This window comes from Halictus rubicundus, chromosome 3, assembly GCF_050948215.1.
Source record: "Halictus rubicundus isolate RS-2024b chromosome 3, iyHalRubi1_principal, whole genome shotgun sequence".
Taxonomy (NCBI): Eukaryota; Metazoa; Arthropoda; class Insecta; order Hymenoptera; family Halictidae; genus Halictus; species Halictus rubicundus.
The window spans coordinates 8,341,507-8,358,850 of NC_135151.1; the positions used below are offsets into that span (position 1 = coordinate 8,341,507).

General features: G+C 30.0%; 1 protein-coding gene across 4 annotated transcripts; it reads left to right on the forward strand.

Annotated features, from left to right (window-relative positions):
* Positions 1-13,176, forward strand: LOC143352579 (ATPase family AAA domain-containing protein 2). Of its 4 annotated transcripts, XM_076785192.1 has the most exons (17): positions 1-346; positions 2,159-2,315; positions 2,390-2,618; positions 2,704-3,085; positions 3,284-3,455; positions 3,618-3,699; positions 3,781-4,030; positions 4,167-4,381; positions 4,500-4,792; positions 5,484-5,801; positions 5,882-6,063; positions 6,358-6,544; positions 6,633-7,111; positions 7,189-7,374; positions 9,533-9,568; positions 9,935-10,823; positions 11,349-13,176. In XM_076785192.1, exons 3-17 carry the CDS (start codon positions 2,393-2,395, stop codon positions 11,436-11,438), a joined length of 3,987 nt encoding a protein of 1,328 aa, XP_076641307.1. In that variant the 5' UTR covers positions 1-346; positions 2,159-2,315; positions 2,390-2,392; the 3' UTR covers positions 11,439-13,176. The 4 variants fall into 4 exon arrangements, with proteins under 4 accessions (XP_076641307.1, XP_076641306.1, XP_076641308.1 ...); XM_076785191.1 differs by lacking the exon at positions 2,159-2,315; XM_076785193.1 differs by lacking the exon at positions 2,159-2,315 and having other exon boundaries at positions 3,618-3,684.
* The last annotated feature ends 4,168 nt before the right edge of the window (positions 13,177-17,344 follow it).

Below are 17,344 nucleotides of genomic sequence, written 5' to 3' on the forward strand. Positions count from 1 at the left end.
AGATATGCGAATACGTTTACGGCCAATTTCAGTATGAGTTTGCCTATGCAAGAGATTGTTTGCAATACAAATTTTTTCATACCGGCACTGGGAAAACCTTCGTATTGCATTGACAAGCGTGTTGATTGTGACGTTTATTTTGCAAGCTTTAATTTTTTATGTTTTAGTGAATAGTAGTTTTAAACGATAGTCGATTGTAAAACGACCTTTGCGAGGGCTCAGTGTGCATGCGCTACGTGCACTCAATCGAGAAAGTGGTGATACTTTACCCGAGGCATATGACGGACGTTACAAATTTCATTTTTAATTTAAATGAAATTTGGCAGCAAGAACTAGCCAGATGAAGGTAATTTAAGTAGTTACATATCAACCATTTTGTATTTCGAAGATTTTAAATATCAAGCTCCGTAGAGGTTAAAACTCGTTTGTTTTAACATACTAATTGCTTTCATGGTGCTTTGTTTATTATTATTATAAGTAGTTTTTATATTAATTTCTATTATTCTATATTTAACACGACTATTCATTGATAGTCTCGTTATATTTTAATGAAAGATGTTATCTGTATTTTTACAATGGTTGACTCTGAAAAAATATATTTAAATGGGCGGTGCTTCAATATATAAAATAGGAAAGATTGAGAAAAGACACCTGTTAACTGTCAATAAATTATCTCCTCTGATATCACTGCTTTATATCAATCGGAGTAATTATTTGCAAAACTATTTTTAACATTTCGTATCGTACGAGTGTATATTTTTTTATGCGTAATTTTAATAAATTAGCCTATTTTAACTGTAATGAATATGTAAGCAAAAGTGAATAGTATAATTTACTATAATAGACTCAATGTTTGATAAATTTGAATTTAAATGCATAATACAATTTAATCATAATTTTTAAATAAATTTATATAACAATTGTTATATAGTATACTGAAGCAAACTTAAATTAGAAAAATTGAACTATTAAGTGACTATTATCTTTCTATGTGTCCGATTAACCTGGGGATGTAACATTTTTGTAACTTTTTCAAGAAATCTTATACATTTTATAATACGCAAAAATTAATTTGTTTAGACACCGTCAAACATATAACATTTCATATAAATAATTAGACTAGTACATCATGTAGTGGTTTTGTACATAGATTATAGTTTGATAAAAGTATAATAGTATTTTTTCTTAAGATTTCATGTGACAATTAAATTACTTTCAGTGTTATTAATTAATAAAATTCTTTTCTGTTGAGTTGATTAAATTTATAATTATTTACACATTCATACATATTCATTTATTAAAGCAGCTTAAAAATACATTATTTAAGTTAAAAAAGCATATTAACTTCGGTATTTTGATTTGTTTTCTATTTAAAGTTATCGAATGTGTACTTATTTTATAACTAAGAGAATATGAAACCTTGCGTAGTTAAATCATATTTTGTACTTTCAAATAAAATCTCTCATATTGATACTAAGCTTGGTCAGTGTGCAAAAATCAATAATAAAATATATATTACATAATATACATGTATAATATTAATTTAGCAAATTGGTTTACAAGTGTCATACAAAAATAAAATACAATTTTTGTTTAGTATTTCAATGTATACAAATACAATATAATAAATACTACATTTTATGTGAATTAAGCAAAGTAGTACCCTAACATCAAAGTATAACATTATGTTACTTTAAAAAAAAAAATAAATGTTGCAAAGTATCTTAAACACATTATTGGTACCATTTTAGTCAGAATTAATTAATTAATTAATTATTGATAGAATTAAGGTCATTGCACGTGTAACAGCACAAAACTTGAGCAATATTAAACCAGCATCAATATATTCAGTTTTCTTACATATATTCTAACTGTTATTGCTTTGATCATCGAGTGCGACTGTCAACTGGCAATTCCAACTCTTTTTCTGTATATGCTTGCTTGTGAGTTTCTTCACTGTTCGCGATAAATGACTGACGGTTGTAATAAATTGATCAGCACGTTACATTTCCTGACAAGCAGAATGAAATTGACAGTTGGACATTGGTGGTACCTGAAAGGTACACTAGGAGCGATAAGGGTTAATAGAGATGCGCTCACTTAACCATAACACCTCAGTATTGACACTCCTCCTCTTTCTGTTTTCTGCCTTTACTAGTTTGAATGTGCCAATGCTGATTGTGCTGTTAGATGGGCATCGACACTTAGTAGGGTTGCAAAAGTTACAAATTGTGAGCTTGAGAGCAGTGTGTTAACTTTTAATGAACAATGATATTGTAACTTTTACCATATTTGACGTCTAACATCCTTTAAAGGTTAATATTCAGTGATTCTAGTAACAATAAATATGAATTTAAAGATCAATCATTATTTCATTAATATATTTTAGATAATGTCAGATGATGATGCTGCATTGGATTCGATGGATACAGAAGAAGATATTTTTATTCCTAGAAGTCGCAGCCTTGGCTCTAATGCCAGAAGGGTGAAGAGTTTACGTACTTTGCGATCACATTCAAACACAAATTCTCATATATCTATGAATAATTTAAGCGTACGTCGCAGTACACGTAACAGAATGCAAACATATGATAATCTTAATACTAGTTGGATTTTAGGTAAAAATATTTTAAGATCAATATTAAATAAATGAAGCTCATGATCTTTACATACCTTTAGTATCTGTGTGTAATAATATTTTAGGAACACAAACCTTAAAAGGTTATCCCATGTTTCAACAACATGGTTCTTCATCTGATAAAGAGATGGTGGATGAAGTTCCTGAAAGAAAACGTGACCTTAGAGAGCGTATGCCTCTTAGATCACGTGAAAATCACCCTCCTAATAAGAATTCATCGAGGCACATTAGAGAGAGGGTGGAACATGATCGACAAAACAGCAGAGAACGTAGAAGTAGGAGTGATCGGGATCGTGATCGTGATCGTGATCGTGATCTTAGGGAGAAAACAGAACAAGAAAAAGATATTAGGGATCTTAAAGATAGACAAGAACGAGAAAGAACAGAGAGAGAACATAAAGATAAAATGGGAACCAGAAGTAAGTCGACTGAGGAAAAAGATGTGAGGTAAATATTTACTAATGTATATATAAATTTTAAGCACAATTTCGAATATGAGTTTATTCCATTTCCATGGATGTGAGTCGATTCCTTTTCAATATATAGTACCTAAATCACTGTACACTAAAAATATGGGGAATTTGACATTATATTGATACAATTATTTACGAATTATATTTACACATTTCCAAAATTGTTTTATAGAACAAGAAAATCTGACAGTCCATGTAGACTTAGAGAAGGTCCTGTAACAAGACTTGGTGGAAATTTAATCGAAAAAGATGAAAAGCCTAAAGTGGAGCAAGATGAAGGCGATGAAGACAGTTCTCACGAAAGCGAAAAGGCAGAAAATAATGATAATTCTGAAAACGAAGATGTACATGATTTTTTATAATTTCATGAATACTCATTAGTTTATACACGTATTTTTACAATTAAAACTTTTGTACTTTTTTTTACAAATATATATACTATTAATCTTAATCGTATGAAAGTATTTGAAAATAGTTATACAATACTATCTGTTTAATACTTGTAGGGTTACGAAGACATGTACACACGAATTAAACGAACTAGGAGAACAGCACAACAACAATTACCAAGGGGTAAGAAGCTTACAGGTTCGATATTCCCATTTAATTTATATGCATGCTTTTTAAATTGATTTGTCTTTTTAAATATTATAATCCGTTATTTTACAGTGGTAGATAGTGATTTAAGTGAATCTTCTGATTCACCTGGCCCTAGGAAATATAGTTTACGTCAAAAAAAACCGACTGTAGATAGATTTCAAGCGAATGTAGAACCTGTTCGACGTTCTATAAAAGCACTTAGAAGCGTTCTTAGTAATTCCATGAGAAGACGTAAACATAGAAGTAAAAGTACAAGCTCTAGTGATTCCAGTGATTCAGAACCTCAACGTTATGATAAAAAAAAAAGCAAGAAAGCAAGGTGAGGTATGACGTACATAGAGGTATAGTTTTCGAAATATTTATAAATAATTCCATTGAATTGAATATGCAATGGAATAAACAAATAAATAGTATTACTGTACAATGAGTTTTCTATTTTGTGAATTTCATAATAGGCAATCGGCAATACCTCAAGGTGGACCACCCGATCGCAAAGCAGATATAAATCCAATAACTTTAGATACTAATATTAGGTTCAATGATGTCGGAGGTTTAGAATCACACATTCACTGCCTTAAAGAAATGGTTGTTTTTCCTATGATGTATCCCGACGTATTTGAACGTTATCACATTACTCCTCCAAAGGGAGTACTATTTCATGGTCCACCAGGTATTATTTTGGATGTTTATATAACCATACGAGTAAATATTTTTAATGTAAATTATAGTATTCATCAGTACATAAAAATATGTATTTTTTATACTAATATTTTATATTAAATGCTTAGGAACTGGCAAGACATTAATAGCTAGAGCACTGGCAAATGAGTGTAGTCAAGGCAGTAGAAAAATGGCATTCTTTATGAGGAAAGGCGCAGATTGTCTGTCCAAATGGGTTGGAGAATCAGAACGCCAATTACGTTTGTTATTTGAGCAGGCTCAACAAATGAAACCGTCCATAATATTTTTCGATGAAATAGATGGCCTTGCACCTGTTAGAAGTACGAAGCAGGATCAAATTCATGCTAGTATTGTGTCTACTCTTCTAGCGCTTATGGATGGCCTCAGTGATAGAGGAGAGGTAAAATATTTCGAATTTTTCATATGTAAAACAAAATTACAAATTAGTCAATACAGTGTCTACTCGATATATGTCCAATACACGGATCTGGTCAGGGACATATATCGGCTGGAATATACTATTCTTTGATACACTGCCGAACGTAGAGAAGAACAGCGAAGCTCGAGTAGCCTCGGTTACTTCTCATTACAATTTTATTAACGGAAAATTAGTGTAAATATGATCCGAATTATATCGTGTTTGGTATCATTTTAATCAGAAAAATTCCACAAATATATTGGTGTAAGTCTCCCAGAAAAATAATTAATAATAAAGAAGTTTAACTTTTGATTTAAAGGCCTGAACTCACGCGGGCCTTTGAACTGTGCCGGCGGCCGCGACTCTCCACGTTTCTTTCTTTCTCATACGCTGTCCTTCTTTGCGTCCGAAACTTTCATCGTTCATTACACAAGTAAATATCATCGGAATGATATCATATTTGGTATCATTTTCATTAGAAAAGTGTCATGAATATTTTGATGAAAGTTCCATAAAAAAATAATGAGAAATAAAGATGTTTTGTTATTAGATTAGTAGCGGTTACCTAGTATTATGTTTGTACATAATTATTTCAATTATCATCAATTATTATTAACGGCTAGATGATATTTGGGACATGTATCGAATAAAGACTATACTTCTATTATTACAGGTTATAGTTATTGGAGCAACAAATAGAATAGATGCTATTGATCCAGCTTTGCGGAGACCTGGTCGTTTTGACCGTGAATTATTTTTCCCACTACCTGCTATGAAAGAGAGACTAGAAATATTAAAAATCCATGTTAGCAAATGGAAAAATCCTCCATCAGATCAATTGTTAGAAGTACTTGCTGAAAAAGCAATAGGTTATTGTGGATCAGATTTAAGGGCTTTGTGCACTGAAGCTGTCTTACAGGGATTAAGAAGAACATATCCCCAAATATATATGACAAGTAATCGATTGCTTCTAGATCCTGAACGTGTTGAAGTATGTCTTCATTAAGGAACAAATAAATGCACCATGAATTAATGTAATACTACATTATAGTTTATATATATTTTTTGTAGGTAAAAAAGCGAGATTTCTTACAAGCCAGTTCTATGCTTGTTCCATCATCGCAAAGAGTATCACCTTGTGCTCGAAGAAAATTACAAGCATTTATGGAACCTTTACTAGGACCGCCGTTGGAAGAGTTAATAAGTTCCATAAAAGGAGTATTTCCTCAAGGAATTAATCCTGCTATGGCAAAGTAATAAAGTTTTATAATCGTAGGATTCAGGAGACAAAAAGTGTTATGGTTCGAATATGAAATTTTGAACAAATTAAATGCATACCATTCTTAACATATTTCTTTATTCTGTAGATGCAGATATACACAGTGTAGATATAGTGAAATGTGAAGTTTTACGAGAAAAATTTTCCACTTGTTACAATCCAATTTTAATTCAATTTTCACAAAAATGCTACATAACACTTTCTGTCCTACTTCATTAATTATTAATGGTGTAATTTTTAATTTGATATATTTGAAAATTTTCTCCAGAGTAAAAATTACTAAAGGAATACATCGCCCAAGGTTACTAACTTCTGGAGGAAATTTATCTGAAGGTCAAGGGCCCCATTTAGCACAAGCGTTGTTGTACCATATGGAACATCTACCCGTTCAAACATTAGACGTTAGCACCCTTTTTGCAGAGAGTGGACGATCTCCAGAAGAAACCTGTGTGCAAGTTCGTTATTAATACTTCTACAAAAAACTGAATATTAACTGAATGAAACACACTCAAACAGATGTTTATATTAATTGTTTTTGTGTAGGTATTTAATGAAGCTGCCAGGAATGTACCGTCCATAATTTATATTCGGTCAATCGATCAATGGTGGCCACTTGTACCTGAAACTGTAAAAGCAGTTTTTTTGTGTCGCATTGCAGCACTCGACCCTTCATTGCCCATTTTAATTCTGGCTACGAGCGATACAACGTATCAAGACCTCCCTAACCAATTACGAAGTCTCTTTAGCGAACTTCGTGGAGAAGTCTATTCGATGAAAACGCCAACAGCAGAGCAAAGGTCGAAATTCTTCCGACCTATTTTCATGATTCAAAGCTTAAAGTCACCTAAAATAAAGGACGATAAAGTTGAAGTTTTGGAAGAACTTCCGTTAGCACCAGATCCCATACCAAAGAAATTAACAGAAGAAGAAAGGAAGGTATTGTACGAAAAAGAAGAAGTTTCATTGAGAGAACTAAGAATCTTTTTAAGAGAAATTTGTGCGAAACTTGCAAGGAATAGACAGTAATTATATTTGTATTATTTGTTATTTCCTTCAATGTTTTATGAAATTTAAATAATGTAAATTTCTTGCTCCATAGATTTTTCATGTTCACGAAACCAGTGGATACAGAAGAAGTACCAGATTATAACATGATTATAAAACAGCCAATGGATTTGGAAACTATGATGACAAAAATCGATATGCACTGCTATCTTTGTGCTAGGGATTTTCTTGATGACATTGATCTGATTTGCAAAAATGCATTAGAATATAATCCTGATAGGTTTGTACATTTAATATGTATATGTTGTGTTATTAAATCCGTTATTTAAATTTATTTGAGGGTAATCCAAAACAGGAGTATTTAAAAACTTCATATTAATTTTGCTTTTTAAATGAAATATAATATATTATATATATAATTTACAAAAAAAATGTATATTTTTCATATTTTTCACAGTGTACGCGTTGAATATGCATACATATATATGTTCGTGTTATTAATGTCCGGCTTTTTTCTCTAAAATAATAAATCTAAAGAAAATATGGCAGAGGAAAAAGTTGCACTGTTTGACATGATCAACACAATAGTACTTACTGATGTTTTATATTTACAGTATCTTCCGAGAAACTGAAATTATTTTCAATTTTTCAATGGAATACTATATATTTTTTTTACCTGCGAAAGTGATTGTCAATACGAATTCAAATATGTAGTACGTAATTACGATCAAAGTTATCGAAAGTAAGAAATTTTTATATGATTTGAAGACTTCAATAGCGGAGATTGCGCATTAATGTCTAGAAAATATTAACAGACACCACCAAAAGAGCAATTAAAAGAGATCAGAAATGCATACTTAATAATGACACCCATTTTGAACATGCGTGTTAATAAATATAATACAGTATTATTATATTCAAACTATTTCTCGCATTTCTGTCTTTGCATAACTTTAAAGATTAATGTGTACTACATATTTGAATTCTTTTTGATAGCCGCTTTCATATAGTAAAAAAAAAGTAAACAGTAGTGCACGGTTAAAATTGCATCAATTCGGGAGGCAGCACAAAAATTCTCACGAGCGGGACACCTTGTTTTGTCAAGGACTGCCTCGCGCACACAGCTCGACAAAGTAAGAGAATCGATACAATGCAATGACCGAAAGCGAGATAGACATGATATCGTACTAGTACATCGAGTAACGACGCATAGTTGGACGAAACGACTTGACGGTGATAAAAAATTTTTATCGAATATTTCTATGACAGAGTTTCTCTGCCGTCGAGTAGGAGAGAGAATAAGAAAAAGGAGTACAAATGAGACACAGACATACGAGATGCCAAACAGCGATAGTTTACTTCAACTTCTATTTTTTAGTAGCATAATGTAGCACTCAATTTTTTTCATTTCTAAGAGACAAGGGTTCGTTCATTTATATGATATCAATTTTCATCGCAAATGGTTGCAACTCTTTAAAAGTTTCTGAAAAGTTGATATTTTTATTAAGCCATAACTCCTTTGACTTAAACACTATTATTAAAGAAGTTATTAACATTTTGTCTCAATTTACGTATAATGTAACCAATTTAAACTACATCTTTCAAAGTGAAATTTCTTAGAACCGTAAATTAAAGTTATGGAATCATAAAATCTCTGGGTTACAGTTATGATTTTCTGCTTACCTTAAGCATCGATCGCAAGAAAACGAAAGAAAAATATTACAAAATGTAGTTTTCCATTATAGTACAATTAATTCTCCCTCAAATAATAACAATTTTTTCCTAGTTAATATTATGAAAATCAATTTTAGATCGCTATCAGATCGTTTCGTCTCGCTGTACGACGATGGAGACTTGGTATTTCAAAGCGATATCGCGATCGAAAAAAATATACATACAATAAAGTAAACTTCAGTTTCAGTAATTGTCGTCTTACCTTTACAATTATTTGTAGTACCAATGGACAGTTGAGATTCTTCCGATTAAAATAAGTCTAAACATGATGTCAATCGAACTATTTTTATCGATTTAAGTAGAATAGTATATTGTTTAAGTACATAATTATGATGTAGATTGCTCCATATTAAATCAGTAAAATTTGTCTCAATTACTCCATGTTTGGACTCAGTCTAATCGGAAGAATCTCAGCCATCCGTTTGTGTTACAATTACAAAGATAAGAAGACAATTACTGAAAATGAGATTTCCTTTATTCCTTTATAAAAAACTGGATCATAATAACGCGAACACCCTGTATATTTTAATTCTGAGATTGAAAACAAATTAGCCTGTAATAGTTTTGCACTTTATATGCTATTATTTATATTTATTAATGTCGTCATTTATTTCTCCATTTACAACCGTTCATATAACTTACATAAATATAAATAATGGAGTTAAAGTTCATACTGACATTTATATTGTGTGTTTTCTTATCAGCTTACGTGATAGACCTTCGCTTGGAATATTGAAGAGGTAGTCCAGACTTTCCTGTTTATCCGTTGCTGTTGTTGCTCTGTAGCTAAGTGGTCTTCAATTTCTTATATGTAAATGGGACACGTTAAGGATACATATATAAATGATGAGGAAATTTTATATAAACATGTATTCTATTTGATTTTTTTTTACGAAGGATCCATTCATATTTTAGGATACATGCTTATGAACTTTTTCTTATTATTTTCATGAATCCAGTGCGACTAGTGTTATACTTACATGTTTCAAAATACATTGTACATGTACTTATCTAATGTTGAAGACCACTAATGTTAGTTGATACAGCTTTTCAATAATGATCTTTTATTTATTGTTTTTGTATATATTTATTTTGTTTTTTCGCAGAGATCCGGCCGATAAATTGATAAGACATCGTGCATGTTCTCTTCGTGACAATGCGTATGCGTTAATAAAAGCAGAATTGGATTCAGATTTTGAAGATAAATGTCGTGAAATTTCTAAAAATCGTAGAATTATCGAAACTAAAAGTAATAATAATGCAGAAAATAAAAGCCAATCTAAATCAGAGCAACCTGAATCCACAACCGAACGAGGAGATAAGAAAGATACTGGAAGTCCTAGTCATACTCTTGTTGTGAACGGAAAGAGATATAGTAATCCTAGGAAACGTAGAATACCGGCCTGGGCCAGGGGTTACGTGAAAAAGGTTCACAAAAAGAAAAAAATCGCATTCGATGAAAGTGTTACTACTTTTGACAGCAAGGTCTGTTTAACTAATGAAACCACCAGCATTGATTTAGAAAAATTCCAAGAGTTTGAAACCGAGGCAAACAGTGTTTTGAATGGGCATGTACCATTGTTTGATAATTCTGATTCGGAGAATGATTCACAAAATGAAAATTCCAAAGATGCGCAAACAGCACAAAGCAATTGTGTCACTGAACAACGGATCAATGATCTTGAGAATATTGACATATGTTTTGTAGAAGAAGACAAGAATGATAAAATAGTGGACAATGCTGGATCTAATTCATCCTCTAGACGAGAGAGTATGGATGAATTATCATTTGCTATTGAGAGTGATTCTAGTCCAGCCAGATTTGAGGAAAACGATAAACTGATTGTAGATAAAAATGAATTGGAAAATGCATGGCAACACACTGTTGACGTTACAAAAGATTTTCCTGTCGAAGTGTTATGTGACATCTATGTACAACTGAGTCGGTGTGTAGGAAAATATGCTCAGAGTTATGATAGAAAATCACTGCCAAAGGTAAATACAGCCCATTTAATTAAATTTAATGTGTATATAACATTTATATGTTTACTCAAATTAACTGTTTTCCCTATCATTTTTAAAATCTAAATTTTAATTTAGAACATATCTGCATTACTAGTCAATATTACCTGTAAATAAAATCACAAATACAATTTAAGAGAAGAGTTCATAGCAGAAGATTGTATAGCTCTGGCTAAATCTTTTTATAGTCATGATTTCAGAAAGGGGGGCCAATACTAATTTTTAGTTAATAAAATATGCAGCCGCTTATTAAACACTGAAAGATTAATACTCGCTACTTTAGAAAACAGTAAAATGTTGCTATAATTTGCTAAAAATATAGCAAATTCATTTTTTATAATTTTTATTTTCTTATTTGTGGCCTTTGATCTAAATTTTTGTACTGCTTTATTCAATCTGTATTAAAGAAAATAATGATATAAAATACTTTATAATTTATAATCTATATATATCTATATCTATATCTATATCTATATCTAAATATACATCTATATATAGGATTTGCTCAAGGAGGTGAAACGGTTCGAAGAATTCAAGACAACATACGAGAAAGGGCATCATGTCGCTAATCAGACAGAAATGCTATAAGTCATTTTGCTACCTTTAGTATCATCATAGCAAAACTTTTTTGTATATTTACACTGAACAAAGAATATCGATTATTCTTGTTGGAACACAAGATAACTGGAAATGGTATATTTTTTTGTTTTGATTTTCGTAGTTGCTAATAACTAATAGAAAAAAGAAATTCTCATTTCTACATACATATTTATAAGTAAAATGAAACAACGTTATAGTATATTCAAACTTCGATATTTAAGGGCATGATAAAATATATCAGTGCATTAAATTTACATGGAAAGAAGTATTATATGTGAAGGTAAAAAACTGAACCATTTGTCTAAACTTCTAAATATGAAATTATAAATTATTATAATCTTATTGGCTTTCACAATCTATAATTAATAGTTCAGTTTAGACTTTTTTTAGTCAATTATGTTCATATTGAATGGACATATTTTAATGATAATTTGTATATTGTTTATTTAATTAGAATATTTGTAGAAATTCAAATTAATTGTAATGAAATAAGTTTCTTGTACTATAGAATATTAAACACTTTCATTTTTATGGAAGTCAGCTTTAGTAGGGTACTTGTGAAATATTTCCAAGTTAATATGAAAAGCTACACCATAAAGAGGTATACTATTTCACAGCAACAAAATATATTGCGAACACTGGTTATACAAAGATGATAGTAGTTTTACTTAACATGTACTTAATTATACTTTTTTATAAATGGTACTTTACAGTGCATTATATCAAATTATTTTGTTGTATATGCACATGGTATCATTCAATTAATCAGACTATATGAACATGAAATACATTAAAGTTCCATCACATGCACCAGTCAATACTCTGGATTTTTACAGTCTTTTAAATAAACATGAACATATATGTTGAAAATAGACATATCCTGATGCATAGGTTCAAATACAGATATAGAATAAATTTACATTACTCCAGTTCATAAAGTTTTAATATTTCAGAAGATCTCAGAAATCAATAATCAATATGAGAAATATTTTCATAATCTTACAATGTAATTTTACATAATTTAAAAAATTTTTTTGTGGAATAACACACTGCAAATTATACTTTTATTGCGTTGTGGCGGTAATATAATTTTATGTTGGTAAACTTACACATTGATTATAAAAAAATATGTAAATACATTCCAAATCCTATAATCAATGTTGTACGCTGCGTATTAGAAATTTTGGCATTGTACATAATTTATCTTTAAAAATAATTTATTGCAGGTTTCAATATTGAGTGTCATTTATTGATTATCTTTTCGATTTCTAGTTTTCATTTGGCAGTCATTGAATATTGAAATCATATATTTATCCAAGATGAATCGACATCCTCGTTTTTATTTAAAACATGATTGAGAATATCTATGATTAAAAATCAATAATTATTTAGTGCACTTTGTAAAATAACATATAATTTAGCGATTCTATGTGAATGTATATAAAAATCAAGTAAAAGCGATATTTAATACTATTTTTATATACATTGATAAAATGAGTCACTATAGTGTTATTTACTATTATTATGTGTTGTTTAGTTTAGTGCTTTTAATTCATCTTAATTAGAGCAAGCAATTAAATTAAACTTAAGTGATGAGTTGAGTTTACTTATGGTAATTAGGATACAATCGAAATATATTACATACCCTTCAATTCATTTTAACCAAAGTTGTAAGCCATAAATGAAATAAATACAAATAAGTTTTCATTGTACCATTATTAGAAAAGTGGACAGAATTGAAAACTTTATTATAAATGTGAAATACCTCGGTAAACGTCTTAAAGATACACAAAGGAACCTTTGTCTGTATAAATATTAGTAAATATTTTAAAGTAAAATTTACATTCTACATTCATATACTGGTTGTGATTCATACTGTAACTGTGAAAGAATAGTTACCAGATAGTGTATGCGTGATGAGAAACTTTGATCGGTTGTAGAGTGCAAGTAATGTGATTCTTCTCGTTATAATTGATTATATACATAGTGTTCATTTATGCACAAATTGTACACGCTAATCAATTTCTTCATCTAATTTTAATTATTTAGATAGATAAACTAAGGCAGATATGTAGTCAGACATGTTTTAATCAATATTATGGAATTCTTAAAAGAATTACTACGTGATTAATAAATAAATACCTGTCTTGGGAATATGATATGCCATTGATAGTATGAAACTATCATAGAATAGAGTCAAAAAGCAATGTCGATTAGTTTTGCATTTCACTAATTTTCCACTAATTAAACATTTCAAATGTGTACATCGGCTGCATCTCATTTTAACACTACTTAAAATTTATTAGAGGATAGGAATGAAGAAGACTGAACTTTAGAAGTGCTCACTATGTAATATTTATTTCTTTATATATTACGTTTTGTGTTTAGAATTGAACTAGTATATTAATTTCATTAGTCTATCATGTAATCTTTGATAATGTAAATAACAAAATTCATGATGAAGTAATTTTATAATTATAATTTTATGAATACAGTACATAATTTTTTCTTAAATAGACGCACCCAATATCTTATAGTGATATAATAGAATTGTAATAATTGCACAAGAACAACTTTTTTCATTATTTATCTAAAGAATTGGCAATGTGTAGACAATTTCTCCTATTCTAAATTTTACATTTATTAGTTCTATGCCGTTTAAAAATATTTCGTTCATTTATGTACTGAATTTTCTCTCTCTCTCTTCCTCTTTGAAAAACATGTACGAGTTGCTAACTTTGATGAAACTATTTGTAAACGAAATAAATTAATTTAATATAAATTAAAGCAGAAGGTGCGAAAACTTAATTTACATTTACGTTTCAAACATTAATACAATCAAATATTCCAGTTGTGTTAATGAAATTCCCCAAAAAAGTGTCAAGTGAATATTATGTTTTTACTTACTTAGGAAGATTTTTTTCAATACTGTAGTCATCATTGTGCAAGTTAGTGCCACATATAAGTATTGAGTTTCATGATAATGCCAATACCACTTCTAGCTATCTTACAATGTAAAAGGTATTAGGCAAGAAAATTTAATATTTGATAACTGGCTGTATTATTGCTTATAGTTCGTAAAACACTAATAAAAATTTCAGCAATACAAAAACTTGTATTGAACTTGTGTACTCATGTTATGACTAATATTTGCAATTATTTTATAAATTTCATTTAATTTGAATATTCAGTATTGGATTTTGAAATGAATATCGTTGATATTTGCCAAAGAAATTATGTAACAGGTATCGGTAATGGAAATTTAAATACTAATCTGAATAAATAGTAAATGATACAGGAATATCACATAATACAATCAACATATGAATTAATTGATTTACTGTGACTTTTCTGGTTTCATCGTTATTTTTTACATTCCACTTTACAATGAAGATTCAAATCATGTAATTACTCCAAGAATAATTTCTGGTGCTATTTTTTGAAATACTACCATCTCTGTATTACCAGGAATATTGCAATTATATAGTGTAATTATATGTAAAATTGTATTATTGAAAGGTTTTCGTAACCACTGCCGTTTAAACTAACTACTATAATTACTTTGCTAAAAAATGAAGATTTTAATACTGCTGTCAGCAAAGAATACATTAAACAGTTCAATCAAGCATACGTATGTGGTAGTTTGATGTTTTCTTTGGGAGATAGTAGTTTAAGTATAAGGAGCGGATGTGTGAAAGATTCAGAAAACAAAGCAAAAGAGCATACACTGCCTTATTTATTTTACCATATAGGTAATACATTTTATTGTCATTCATTGTAGCATAATAAATTAAAGTTTCATAATGTAATGGCTTTGTCTTACATTTTATCAAGCTCTTTATTACTGTTATCAATTTTTCATTCCTATCTTAGTATTATCCATTTCGATCCTTGATAAGTGTCCTGTAATGTGAGATTAAAATTTGGAAAATTAAAAGAATATTAATATATAATATTTTATTATACATGTACAAGGAATTGATCTAATAATAAGAATACGAGTATTAAGTTTCAATTTGTTCGTATTTCCTATTCCAATGGACCGCTTACGCGCATTAAATGGAAAAAAATGAGCGAACAAATTGTAGGACTTGTCTAAAAGTTTAGTTTGGTAGATTTTAATGTAACTGAACAATGTAAATTTGTTAAATACCTAGCTCTAATAATTTTTTATGTTGAACTCTGGACGTGCTACGATATTCAGACAATGATAGCGAATAACGCGTAGCACACAAAAAAATATGTCACCGCATTCATTGAGTTGATGGTTTAGCAAAACATGGTACACCACGAATTAACTATCGTAAAATACGCATTTTACCTTTGCACAAAACAAATTTAAGAAACAAAAGGAAATGAAGACAAAGATAAGTTACGCGGTATTTTGGTTTTTCATTTAGAAAAAATCGACTTTTTTGCATTTTTCTTAAGTGTAAGTGTTGTAGAATATGTATTCAAAATGATTTATTTGCATTCTGTGGGAGAGTCAATTACTGTGCCTATATTAATTATACTTATTTTTAAAGGATAATGAATGTTAGAAAAGAGATGTTACATTTTTTTCATTAAAATCAGTTAATATACATGTTATATATTTATTTTTTAATATTCATTATGCATTAAAAATAAGTATAATTAATATAGGCACAGGAATTGGAACCTCTACAGTAATTGGGTCTCTTACCCTGGGCGTTTGAAGAAGAGTTATTGATAGTTAAATACACTCTGCAACCATGCAGGATCGTTGTTATTTTCCTGGAAGACTTACTCAAGGAAAACGGCCTCGCCTCAAGGGCTTGTCCCTCGTCACAACCCCAACATCTGGAAACCATTCGCGGGTCTATCGGCGCTGGAACTCGAGGACACTGCGTCTGGATAGTGTCGTCTTTTCCAGCCGCTCGACCAACCTCGCTCTAGGAACACTTGAGATGACAGGGTTGCGAGGAAAAGTTTCTCCCTTCGTCTTCACTTTCTTTCGTTTCTTACATTTCACTTAAAAAAATAATTTACATTCTCCAAATACCCATAGACACGTGTGCAAAATCCTAATGAAAAAGTTTAATAGACCTTCTAAAAATATTCGTGTTTTCATCTTTATTGCGATCCAAACAGTTCGTTCGAATTATGCTTTACAAACGTAGTAGGGTAAACGTAGGAGAGACACCATGCCTTTTCGTTAGGAGCCAATAACAACTTTGCTTTCGTAGGAATTAGAACAATTTATTTTTTCTTATGTAATAGCATATCCATATACTTTAAAAAACAAAAATAGTTTCAAACTTTGTTTTATAAAATGAAATGAAAGTAAAAAGAAAGGTAAGTTGATAAAGTGGCGTCTGTCCCACACCGTGTAGGAGATATGCCACCTATCTTAATTTCTCTTCATCAGATTTTTTCCTATTGATTCCAAAGGTCCTAATTCATATTTTGTTGTTTCCAAATTTGAGACGCGTCGTTAATGCTCTTATGGGGATTCCATATGTCCTTTGTGTTTCATGATGTGCTATCTGATTTTTTTGTACCTTTTTATGACCAATTTCAAATTTACATCGCTCCACTGTTCTTTTACAATATTATGTTATAGAACATATTTTCTCGGCATTCTAACATGAAAAGATTCGATTATAGTAACTATTACTCCTCATTTTGTGGGAAAGATGCCACGTGTAAAAAATACACCAGAAATACATAAACTCAAAAATGTTGTGTTTATTAATTAGTAAGAAACCACATTAATTTTAGTAATTTATAGTAATATAAATTATATCATAGTAATCTTTCATGGAGTATTCACTTTGATGCGTTATAAAAACAGTACGTGCAGCGATATCGGAACAGATAGTATTTTGTTTTCATAGGCTAGTGCCTATAAAACATGAAAAAGTATGGTAAAC